This window comes from Siphateles boraxobius, unplaced genomic scaffold, assembly GCF_051911475.1.
Source record: "Siphateles boraxobius isolate OS27281-9 unplaced genomic scaffold, OSU_SipBor_1 77, whole genome shotgun sequence".
NCBI classification, from domain to species: Eukaryota; Metazoa; Chordata; class Actinopteri; order Cypriniformes; family Leuciscidae; genus Siphateles; species Siphateles boraxobius.
Window position 1 is genome coordinate 18,158,123 of NW_027509205.1, and position 13,501 is coordinate 18,171,623.

Sequence of the window (13,501 nt, forward strand, 5' to 3'; positions counted from 1 at the left end):
GTTTAAGTTTGTCTAAATTAATAGAAACAAGTTCATAGAACTTAAAACAATGAAACAAAAATGTGTCCGTTTTGTGAACTCAAAAGAAATAGGGGTTCTAAATAGTCATAAAAGTTAATTTGATGGAACCAATTTGTATAATTTAAGTTGTCCCTACTAAAACCAATTAATTATTTTAGTGTTAGGGTTTACATTGTTTGCATTAGATCATTGCAATAGGTAACAGTGTAAAACCAAAAAGGTTGTGCAAGCACACTGACTTTTTCAATCAAAACATTAAATAAGAGGAAAACTACTAGTCCTTGAATTATAATATTATTCAAAATGAAAAATAAATGAAATGAAAAAAGCTTTTTTTTATCTAATGCAATGCCATTCTTATTTTCATTTTTAAGAGTGGCTTCAAAGTCCAAATAATTTTTGGGGCCACTGTATGTAATAGCCTACTGCATTTTTACTCTAAAAGTAGGAAACAAGAAAATAAACAAGCATTGATTTTGTTGTGGAGAGTTTTTTATCCTGACGGAGCGTTCATACTTTCATAGCATCGTGACTATGAAATCTCTGAAATGGGAGACAGCTGTCTTTGGTTGGAGTTTTGCTGGCTCTTGCTGATTTTGCTCTGTATGCCTTGCTGGGCTTCCACTCTCCAAGCATTTACGGTTAATTATAAGAAAAAAGTAAAAAGCAAACCCATGGGATCCTGAACAAGGAGCTTTGGAACAAACTCCAAACAAACGGAACGGCCAAGGAAGAAGCACTCATCACCTGTCGTGGGTGAAACGAAGCAGTTTGATCATAAAGCAATATTAAGACATCATCCTGGCAGTGCATGTGGAATCCCCCTTGCTAGTGCTGACTCATTTGAGCCACACGTCTCTCATTTGCGGCCCAACAAGGGGTTTCCCACATGCTGCTGTGATACAGAGCAAAATCGTTCCTGCTTTAATGACTAATTCAGTAGGAATGCTATTTTCTGTTCTGGTTTAAAGATATTTTTTGCTATGTGTTGTTTACTTATATTACTACATATTACTATGGTTTTTGGATTTCTGTATAAAGTCAAGTCAAGCCACGTTTATTTATATAGCGCTTTTTACAACACAGGTGGTTTCCACGCAGCTAGAGTGATAACAGGAAAATAATACAACAAAGTTTGTTTCGTCTTTACACCAGACCTAGAAGAAAATTTGGTAAAAAGTTATTAATTTATTCATTTATCTATACAGGCGCTCTGGAGAAAACAGTGATGTCATCGTCCAGCTCAGTTCAGTTCTCACATAATAGTGTCAATGCAGGCAGATCAATAATATTGTTGAGTATTAAGTGTTTCTAAGCAAGCCAAAAGCCAAAGGCGACAGAGGCAAGGAACCAAAACTCCATCAGGAGACAGAATGGAGAAAGAAAATTTGGGAGAATCCAGGCTCAGTCAGGCTAAACTGCGGCTTTTTTTTTTAATAAACTCCGGATTTTAGACTCCGGCTAAAATCTCAGGATAAATAGAGAGACTAATATTAATGTAGATAGCATACTTTTTATGATGTAACGTGTACATTGGGTGTTATAGAAAGTGTTTCCAGTTCCAGCTCACCTAGTTTATGCAGCCTAACAATCATTTAACTGATTTAAATAATAGAAATGTATAGTGTTCTATGTTTATGTCAGGTTAAAGGGATGTGTTTTTAGATTTAAACTGACAGGGTGTGTCTGCTTCTCGAACAATGCTAGGAAGACTGTTCCAGAGTTTTGGTGCTAAATAGGAGAAGGATCTACTGCCTGCAGTTGATTTTAATATTCTAGGTATTATGATTAAATTAAATTCATAATACTGAATTCATAAATTAAATTAAATTCTGGCCAGAATTTTGAGATCGCAATAGACGTGGAAGACTATAATGGATTAAGAGCTTGCTCAAGTACTGAAGAGCTAAACCATTTAGTGCTTTGAAAGTAATCAGCAAGATTTTTAAATGTATATGATGTTTAATAGGGAGCCAATGCAGTGTTGACAAATTCATACATGGATGACAGAATGCAATGTAAGCTGTTATGTAAAGATACTTGGGATTAGGAATGCACAATTCAGATCACTTGGTCTTAGATAAAGTTGATGAGAGAGAGGTTTGAGTTCATACTGACATGTCTGACTTTTTGCAGACTTAGTCAAAATACACTACATGCTCAGATTGACAGTCATGAGGTCAGCAGTGTCTGAGGAAGTGTGTGTGATAGAACTGTGGGTAGAAATCTGATTGACTTGTGCCACATGCAATCTCTGCAGTATGGGAACCAGTCTGTAGGCGAGGAATTATGTAAGTACCCTATGACCCATAGATATGACAAATGAACCCACAACTCATCACCCACTTTACCTATCAAAACAGAGTTCAGTCATTATGAACAAGGGGAGGAAGCAGTGTGTGCTAGTGAGAATGGTTGGCCAATCCTGTATTTCCCCAAACAACTGAGGGAAGAACTTTGACTTTAAGCATGAGTGTGATGCAAGACGGTTTGTTGAATAGGGTTAGGGTTTATAATAATATTTAATATTTATTTATTTATATACATATATATATATATGTATATGTATATGTATATATATATATATATATATATATATATATATTAGCCATTAAGCCTACATCAATTATTTACTGATAAATGAGAGCTTTGGCATGGGTATTACATAGTGGTTATAAACTTAACTAATCTCAACTTTACTTAGGCAACCCAAATTTAATTAACCTTTTTTTTTCATCTTTCTATTTCTAGATGGACAGCAGATTTGGGAATTGGAAGCCACAGTTGACAAAGACAAAAGTCAGGCAGTAAGTCCAGCGCCTGCATTACATAAATTACTGGACTTCCTGAATGACTATTTTCAGCCCTCTTCTTGTAAATTGTCTATATAGAAACAGTAATAAAACTATTCTCTCATTCACAGAGCATGCTGTTCATTGAGGTGCCTCCATATAGAGACCCATCCATTTGCCATTCAGCCAAAGTCAATTTCTACGTAATAAATGGGAAACGGAAGCGCAGTCAGCCTCAGCATTTCACCTACACACCTCTACCAGGTACCTATATGACTATTAGGGGTATTATTTATCTTTTCCATGATATGTGCACTTTGAATACTCCAACATAGATATTCTCTCATTTTACTTCCCCAGTTCCGTCTATTAAGACAGAGCCGGTGGATGAATATGAATCTGGTCGGATGGGTTATTCCATGTCACAAATGCTGGGGGTGTCTCCCCAGCCTTACTATAACCCTCGGGGGGTCATCACTCAAGACAGTGGCCTGGTGCCTGGCCTCGTCCCCTGTCAGCAGGCCCGCCTGGGTGTCTCCCCACCGGACCACCGATTTCAGCAGCAGAGCCAAGCCATACTGTACACCCGTCCTGGAAAAAGCATGTCAAGCAGTCCTATTTACTCTCAGACAGGAGCCACTATAATGCCAGACTCCCATCGTTCAGTTCTGGTCCACACGGGTTCCCCAGCCCAGTCCCCTCACCTGGGTGGCCAACATCCCACCAACCAGCATCCCTCAATTATCCAGTTCTCACCCACGAACCACCACCTGCTCAGAGGAGGAGATCCCCCTGCGCCACCACCCCCTGAACATCAGCACATCATTTATTGTGAGGGCTATAACCAGCATAGTCCCCAAGCTACAGGGGCAAACCGTTCACCAGCACCAGCCCAGGCACCCCAGCACCCTCAGAATTACCCCACTGTCATTCAACAGCAGCCCTTTCTCCAGAGAGTGGCCAAAGACAGGTCACCTCCTGTCCAAGTAGAGGCCCAGAGATGTTCCTCCGCAGAAGAACCGAGAACCAGTGTTCCTGGACGAGTCACGGTCAAGGAGGAGAACTTGGATCAGGCCTACCTTGATGATGGTGAGTATCTGCCAGTTGATCATTCGCTATTCTAATGGTTAGGCATTCGTAATTAAGTAAAAATGGAGTTGAAGACTTTTTTGAAATCAGAAAGAGCTTTATTGCCAAGTATGCTTACACATACAAGGAATTTGTCACACAAGCTTCCACAGCACTGACAGAATAACAGCTTTTCTTCACTGTTTTAAGCATACTGATTGGGAAACATTAAAAAATGCTTCTTACACTGTGTTTCATCTACACTGTGGTTAAAAAGTATCTAACAATCCATATGCATGTGAAGTGACACATGCTTTTAAATTCCCCATAAAAATATGTGGCCGTAGGAATGTGCCAAATGTAGTGAAGAGCCATTCAGTCACATTCTTTGACTGACAATGTTAATGTGCCATTAGAAATGTCCCCAAGCATATTTTCTCTGCTTTCAGACAATAGCAGGAAGAGTGCTTGTCAAGTCCGTCTCATTGTCTTATCTTCTTAACATTTCTCACACATACAATATGACCCCAAAGACAACGAGACACCAGAAATGTTGTATTATATAAAGTGGAATGATCGATTTTGTATCCCTGGCTTTGAGTATATACTTTCCATTACTTAGGAAGAGTGAAACCATAATGAATTAAATGGATATGGCTACACGTTTCCTTACAACATCCTCTGTTTTGTTTTTCAATTGTGTCAAAAAACCAGTCAAGTTATAATGACTTTTTATAATAAAAATGGCCAAACCACGATGCAGCAGAATACTGGCAAGGGAAGACGTAAGATTCCAGTGTCACTGCTATAAGGCAGTTTGGGAGTTCGGGGAGTTAGAGTTGCTCTTGTGGTTTATTATGTTGCGTGCAGGGGGTTCTCTATGCCCTGTTTCTGACAAGGAAATGGGTGCTTTTTCGACCTTGCAAATAAAAAAAAGGAAAAAAAAAACAGGCAGCTCCAAAACTTCTTGGACATGTTGACAGTGTTATGATTCACAAAACAAGTGCCATGGCAACCCATTGTCAAACAGTGGAATGGGCTGCCTGGGAGAGCTGGGGAAAGCCTCTTTGTTTGTTATACTTGGCCAGGGCTTCCCCTTGGCCTCGCGCCCCCCAATACTGTGGGGGGAACCTGCGAGAGGATTTGCTTTTTTTCCACAGGTCGCACTCTTGCCAATCTGGAGCACAGAACTCCTATTTGCAGCTGGTGCACTTATCCAGAAAGGCAGTCTGATCTGAACAAGATAGTGATGGGTGGGAGTCTGCAGGAAAGGGAAAAGGCCATGTTGGATGGAAAAACTGAAGCGAGTGGGACCGAGAGCCAAAGATGGATTTTCTTCTCCAAACTCAAATAGGGTTTCCCTGAGTTAATAGCAACACCACAACTGTAGGCATGTTACTAGAGAGTTACTATGAGATTCCCGGGACCTAGAAACTTTGATGTTTTCGCAAAAAGATGCTGGTTTATGACCTTTCTATGGAATCCCTGTAGCCCACCTTTTTATGTACAAGAATTTCTGGTAGCCCCATTAAGAGTTTAACACCACTCTGGTAAACTCATAAAGCTGCTAGTGAATTGCCTCATTAAGGGCCCTTAAAGCAAGACAGAAAATGCTGATATTTGTAAACACTGCAGGAAATAACTGTGGCCTCACACAACACACTATGCTTGCAACAATTCGGGACTGGAGTGGTAAAGTGACTGAAGCTCAAGCACGATAACAAGGAGGTTACTACTTTACCTCTCTCAAAATTGTTGCAAACACAGTCTGTTCTGTTGGACCACAGTTATTCACTGAGGTTGCAGAATCCTACAAGGTGTAAGGCAGGGTTTTTTGCTATTGTACCCATGAGCAAGACACTTAACCTCAAGTTCCAGCTGTGGGATTGACCCTGCAACAAGTCGCTTTGCCTTAGTGGATTCGGCATGTTCTTTATAATGAAGCTGGATGACCTTATTGTAAATATATTCGGTTGGTTAATCTAGTTAAGAATCATAGTGCCTCCAGTTTTACTTTTTAAGAAGTGATACCGTTAGGAACCCAAGAGCAGATGGGGTGCGAAGTCCAGGTCATTGACAGCAGGAAGGACGACGACCACAAAAAGTCCCAGTTGCTTTTGCTTGCAGAGGTGTCAGTGTGTAGCGATCCACCCACTAACATCTCATCGTTTGATGTCCTCCAAGACCTTCAAACACAACCAGTTGTAATATGACTCAGAATTTCGATGGTGGCTTTTTGAAGGGGACATCAAGGTTTCTGTGGTTGGCTTTCTGTAAAAAAACTGTACCTTCATCTATTTCATTATGAATGTTTTGCATTTCTCAATAGCAAGGAAAGGAAGATAGGTACATCTTTGTGTAAATACTAGACCTTTTGTAATCAACAGCTTCTTAACAAGCTTAACCAGCTAGACTAGTTTGACCACCTCCGTCAGCAAAGGTTTAGCAATGGTGGCCTATCTAGATTTACCAACTAGTTTGGTACCAGTGTAGGCTAACATGCAAATGAATGCCAATCCAAACTGGCGTTTTTTGGCAAGATACAGTAGTTATGTTCTTTTACTAGACTACTTTTACAAAGATCACCTTTAATTTTATGTCATCTCTGCATCAATCCTTAACAAGTGTTACCCTGAGATAAACAGCAAAACTGGCTTAGAGTTTTGAGGGTACAACATTTGCCAATCTTCCAGTGCTCATCTGGCTCCACTTTTTTCACCTTAGGCTTCGGTTCCAGCCTAGAAAGCCTGAGTTGAATTTCTTCCAGCTGGAAAGACCAGCAGGCATAATTTAGATAGAGCATGTAAGCCGTGCACATTAGTTTCAGATCACTTGCATCCAGTTTTGGACCTCATGTGTGCCAAGCCATTGGGCATTTGGCTGTGAAAATGGTGTCCTGATAAGATGTAGCTTTGTTCTTTAAAAGTGTTGTTCGAAATAAGAAGCATCTGTAGATTGTAGAGTTCAACAAGGTAACATGGCAGAGTTAAAAGGGAAGCTGGTCTCAATAGTTTATTTTTGTGTTTGGCTTTTTTAAACTAGTCTGTTTTGGAGGGCAAACAGTCAGACCTGCGGTGTAGACTCTTCCTGTCCTTTACACTTGCTCTGTGGCTTTATTATCACTCAGTGCTATCCAGTTACACAACACACACACACACAAACACACACACTAACCAGTAGATAAAGTGCTGTATGACTTTTCTTAGTCTTTACACTATTTTACAGCATATATGATCCACATACACACGCTTGCTACCTTGCAATCTAAATGAGGACATACCATAGACTTCTATTGTTTTTATATAAAGCTAATAATAATGATTACAGCCTAAAAGGCAACTTTTAATTTTTTTTACATAAAAGACATTGCTTATTCATCCAGACATACCTAAAAGTGTCTTTGACAGATTTTGCCATCTTATTTTGTCTGCAAGAATATAGCTAAGTACATGCACAGTTTGCACACATAGTTGAGGTGCAGACTGAGTCATCTACTATGCTCTGTCTTGCTTTCCACCATTAGTTTGTAAACAAGCTTTCTGATTGGTCAAGGTCTCTCCAGCCAGACACTCACCTATTATACCGCCCAGTCTGTACACTTCCTTTACAGCTCAAACCATCAGTGTGTGCCAGCCCTTCATTACTTTCCCTATAAGCTCTGTGTCCTGTACATTGCATGGTTTTCTATGTATGTACAAAAGCAAGTTTTGCACAGCGAAGCACCACTCATATTTTCTTAAGAAGTTGTAAAGATCTTGTTTCTACATGTCAAAAAGTCCAGTTTCCCTGCTGTTGAGTTTTTTGCTGTTGTGTGTTGGATGGAGCTCCATCAGTGGATCTAAAGTCTGCGGAGCCTCGTATTTAGTTTTTTCTCGCTGATAAAGCACCTCAGGATCCCGCTACTACCAGTTTATTCCTCTCTCATCTGCTCTTCATTAGTCTCTGAGGGAAAAACAGATGACATCCACATAGAGCTCCCATACTTAGTGTTGTATGATTAAAACCGCAAGGCTTTCTTGATTGTGCTTTAATAGATTCTACTGAAAAGAAGTTTTATTTTTAGCCTTATCATAATCACAAATTTCTTAAATAAGGTATTTAGTATTATATATCATTGTTTATAAAAAAAATTTTTTTTAAATATAAATTGTTTTACTTTTTGTTATTTTTTTTAAAGATGAAAAAATACAAGGGTTATTTATTTATTCAAGATGATTCGTTAACCTTCAATTATCATATCTGAGCTGGTATAAACATTTCAGGCTATAAGATCCATCAAGCTTTTTGGTTTGGGCTTTTATATTTGTGCCATTGTTCTCCTTACACTATCAAAGCTTCAAATAGGGAAATCAGTTAAATGTTGAATTCCTTCTCCTCGAACGCAAGCTACCACAACAAACACTGTTTTTGAAATACTTTCAGTGTGGTTAATCTCAGTTAGCACTGATGTTTACTTGTGCATACATTTTACCATGCTCTACTTCACTTTGCAAAACTTGTGCATTTTTACCGTTTGATATTGCCATTGCGCTTTAAATACAATTTGTTGCAGCTGATTGGTTGCCTGTTTGCTAAAACATAAAATGCATTTTTCATAGCTAATAGTTTAATGCAGTTTGGTTTCTAAGTATTATTATTGTTATCTTACATATTCAGACTGACCATCAATAATTCAGTAAGCATCATGTCATATGGCTCAAGCCATCAAGAGAATCTGTATGCTACACCTGTTATTCCAGCTCATCCATCATAACAAACAAGCAGCATGGCACTGTGTATATTGAGATAGTGATTACTTCTGCTCTGGGTTTCCAGGCCGAAGTGTCTTGTCTTGATAGTAAATGGCACTGAGAATGCTGCCGATCAGGTCAGACCACATTATGTTTATGCTATTTGAATTTTCAAGTCAAAGTCCAAGTATGCGCAAAGTTAGAGTGCAGTTCAGTGGCTGAAGAGGTGCAAGGTGAATGGTGGATATATAATAAATGGAATATCTTGTCCTAAACCAACATATTTGAATTATAAAATTACTTGTCTCTTTGGCTAAACAATTAAATGGTACTATGATAAAACTATAGTGTTTTGGATGCATTTGAAACCATCCTGTTCTTTGAAGTACCCAGGTCTACCATGAAACTGTACCATCAATCAGTGACATTGTCAACATTTTGATCCATACTTATCTCAAACAGCATTGCAGGTGTTTTCCCACATTCAAATAATTTGATTTTACCTGTGACCTTTGTTCGTGTCTGAGTTGTGGCTAGACTAGTGTGTGGTGGTGTTTGAGTTAACAGCCCCACGCACCCTGCTGCTATTCTTAGAATGAAGAGGCAGTAAAAGTTTCCATTTATGCCCCCCTGTAAAACAACAGGAAGTGATGGCCAATGCAAGGGCTTCACTGAGCCTGTTCTGTCAAATCATTCCCTTCCACCTAGTGGCCGGTCATTGTCGCTGCAGCTTATAATACTTGAATTTAGCCTGCCAAAAACAGCAGGATTCTCAATATTATTACCCTGTTTTACAGTCAAGGCTTAAGCCTAGTCCCAGACTAAAATGCATGTTTGAGCTGTTTTAACTGAAAGTAACTTACACTGATCTTACAATATGTCAGTGCCATTGTTTTGTCTCAAGATGCAAATCAGCAATGTTTTTTTCTAAGGCACGTTTTTAAAAGCTACTTAAATGTCCCAATTGAAAGGCCTAATCCTGGCTTAATCTAAACCCTGCCTGTGAAATATGTATTAGTATAATTATTAGTGCTATCAAATCGCTTAATCGCGTAAATATATATGTGTGTATACTGTATATGTACTGTATGTGTGTGATACATATATCAACCAAAAAACATTGATAATAATAATAAATGTTCCTTGAGCAGCAAATCATCATATTAGAATGATTTCTGAAGGATCATGTGACACTGAAGACTGGAGTAATGATGCTGAAAATTCAGCTTTGATCACAGGAATAAATTACATTTTAACATATATTAAAATAGAAAACAGAAAAAAATATTTCACAATATTACTGCTTTTTTGTATTTTTAATCAAATAAATGAAGCCTTGGTGAGCAGAAGAGACTTCTTTTAAAAATATAAATATTTTACAGTTCCCAAACTTTTGAACGACAGTGTATGTATGTATATATATATAGTATATTTACTCATAAACATTTACAAACTGTTAGTAACTAACAAACTTATGTTAAATGCGATTAATTACAATTGTTCGATTTGACAGTACTAATAATTATATTAAAATGTAATGCATATACCGGTGTATATGAAAATAAATATATATATATATATATATATATATATATATATAAATTAAGGAATATATATAATCAAAATATACTACAATACATTTTATTATACAGGTGCTGGTCATATAATTAGAATATCATCAAAAAGTTGATTTATTTCAGTAATTCCATTCAAAAAGTGAAATTTGGATATTATATTCATTCATTACACACAGACTGATATATTTCAAATGTTGTTGTTTTTTTCATTTAATTGTGATGATTAAAACTAACAAGTAATGAAAATCCCAAATTCAGTATATCCAAAAATTAGAATATTACTTAAGACTAGTGATCGACCGATATTGATTTTTTATAACCGATACCGATACAGATTATTTGCATGTGTATGTGCCCGATAACCGATATGCAGAACCGATATTTATTTACTGTTATACTTCTGTTTTTGGCACAATTATTACAACACAAATGCACTGAACAAACCATTTTATTTATAACAATCACTCCCTCCTTGCATACAAAAAAAAAAACCTTTATATTTATACACAAATAAATAGAGGGGTCTGAGTCCACAAAATAAAGTGCACTGTTACTAAGTGTCTTTGTTTAAAAATAAAAGCTTTGATGAGGTAAAAAATAAAGCACAAAAACTATTCTAACATATTTGGATATGTTTATTTGTTTTCATAAATGGTAAACTAATCAAATTACAATAAAAACATTTATATTATTACATTATATAATTTATATCTAAATTATACATATCATTTATAAGCATCAGCAGCAACAATGTTAACAATAGGCAAAATAAATGTTAGAAGTCTAATGTTTTCATATGGAAAAAATAATTGACAGGGGAGTCATATCACCTTTGCTGAAATGTAATTCATTTTAAACAGTTTTAGAAGGTTTATGTGCCGTTTAATAGGTTTAAACTAAGAGTGAGGAATAATTCACAGGGTAATATTAATTCACTGCATAATATTAGCTGGAATAGCCTATAACATCAGGAAAGTAACAAACAAAACAGCATATACATCATTGCATTTTCCAACTAGTATGTTATTAATTATTATTAATATTTTTGTCGGTCTAGATCATGAAATGCTTTATGACAAAGTGCTGTTTATCATTGCATTTACACATAACTATAACATTAGGCTATACGTTACTCAACCGCGATCGCGCGTGCAGATAATAAATAATTAATTTCCACAAAGCGGTATATTTAGATGTGTATTAGCGAAATAATTGCTATGTAGTAAATGATAATATAATCTAGGGTGTTTAAACAAGATAATCTTGTCAAAAGTTTCATTCAGTGGCCGTGCTTGAGCATTCCTGATCATCAACCCAGTGAGTGCTCAGCAATATGAACGAACTTTTTTTTCGAGACTAATGGTGAGCAAATACAACAGATAGAGAATTAAATTCAGCGCTTTTATTTTCAACATGCACTCATTCATGTCTGTTTTATTTAATTCATGTAAAGTTACGTCTTTATTGGGGAAGGACATGACGGATTACGCTACGTGGCTCAATGAGTTCGTCTCAATTTTTTAGAACCAAGCTGCATAAACTATATCAGGCATTTATGTCTCAAATCTCATTTCTGCATGTCTGTTATGTTAAATAAAGTTGAATAATTAAAGCAAAGCAAGTAGAACATATACTTTACCTGTGCACAGAGTTGTTATTGACTGATCTCCTCAGACGCGGGCTGCAATGGCGGAATTCTCAAAACGGCCACAAGATGGCGCCGTTTATCGGAAAATCCGATATTACAAAACCGAATCCCGATTATGGGAAAATGCTTAAATATCGGGAAAAATATCGGTAAACCGATACATCGGTCGATCACTACTTAAGACCAACACAAAATTTTTTTTTTTAGAAATGTTGGCCAACTGAAAAGTATGAACATGAAAAGTATGAGCATGTACAGGACTCAATACTTAGTTGGGACTCCTTTTGCCTGAATTACTGCAGCAATGCGGCTTTGCATGGAGTGGATCAATCTGTAACACTGCTCAGGTGTTATGAGAGACCAGGTTGCTCTGATAGTGGCCTTCAGCTCTTCTGCATTGTTGGGTCTGGCGTATCGCATCTTCCTCTTCACAATACCCCATAGATTGTCTATAGGGTTAAGGTCAGGTGAGTTTGCTGGCTAATTAAGAACAGGGATACCATGGTCCTTAAACCAGGTACTGGTAGCTTTGGCACTGTGTGCAGGTGCCAAGTCCTGTTGGAAAATGAAATCTGCATCTCCATAAAGTTGGTCAGCAGCAGGAAAAATTGGTAGGTTTCTGGTAGATAGCTGCGTTGCCCTTGGACCTCAGAAAACACAGTGGACCAACACCAGCAGATGACATGGCACCCCAAACCATCACTGACTGTGGAAACTTTACACTGGACTTCAAGCAACGTGGATTCTGTGCCTCTCCTCTCTTCCTCCAGACTCTGGGACCTTGATTTCCAAAGGAAATGCTAAATTTACTTTCATCAGAGTCAGAGAACATAACTTTGGACCACTCAGCAGCAGTCCAGTCCTTTTTGTCTTTAGCCCAGGCGAGACGCTTCTGACGCTGTGTCTTGTTCAACAGTGGCTTGACACAAGGAATGCGACAGCTGAAACCCATCTTGCATACGTCTGTGCGTGGAGATTCTTGAAGCACTGACTCCAGCTGCAGTCCACTCTTTGTGAATCTCCCCTACATTTTTGAATGGGTTTTGTTTCACAATCCTCTCCAGGGTGCGGTTATCGCTATTGCTTGTACACTTTTTTCTACCACATATTTTCCTTCCCTTCGCCTCTCTATTAATGTGCTTGGACACAGAGCTCTGTGAATAGCCAGCCTCTTTAGCAATGACCTTTTGTGTCTTGGCCTCCTTGTGCAAGATGTCAATGGTCATCTTTTGGACAGCTGTCAAGTCAGCAGTCTTCCCCAAGATTGTGTAGCTTACATAACTAGACTGATAGACCATTTAAAGGCCTTTGCAGGTGTTTCGAGTTAATTGGCTGATTAGAGTGTGACACCAGGTGTCTTCAATATTGAACCTTTTCAATATATTCTAATTTTCTGAGATACTGATTTTGGGGTTTTCATTAGTTGTCAGTTATAATCATCAAAATTAAATGAATAAACTCTTGTGATATATATGTCTTTGTGTAATGAATGAATATAATATCCAAATCTCACTTTTTGAATGGAATTACTGAAATAAATCAACTTTTTGATGATATTCTAATTATATGACCAGCACCTATATATATATATATATAGGTGCTGGTCATATAATGTATTTCCTGATTCAATATATATATATATATATATATATATATATATATATA

At 37.5% G+C, this 13,501-nt stretch overlaps 1 protein-coding gene across 2 annotated transcripts in view; it reads left to right on the forward strand.

Annotated features, from left to right (window-relative positions):
- nfatc2a (nuclear factor of activated T cells 2a) overlaps positions 1-13,501 on the forward strand; it is a 40,369-nt gene that overhangs the window by 24,551 nt on the left and 2,317 nt on the right. For both annotated transcript variants that reach the window (XM_077218866.1, XM_077218865.1), the window contains exons 7-9: positions 2,773-2,828; positions 2,945-3,077; positions 3,174-3,902. In XM_077218866.1, coding sequence (XP_077074981.1) covers positions 2,773-2,828; positions 2,945-3,077; positions 3,174-3,902 — 918 coding nt within the window. The remainder of the gene's footprint in view (positions 1-2,772; positions 2,829-2,944; positions 3,078-3,173; positions 3,903-13,501) is intronic.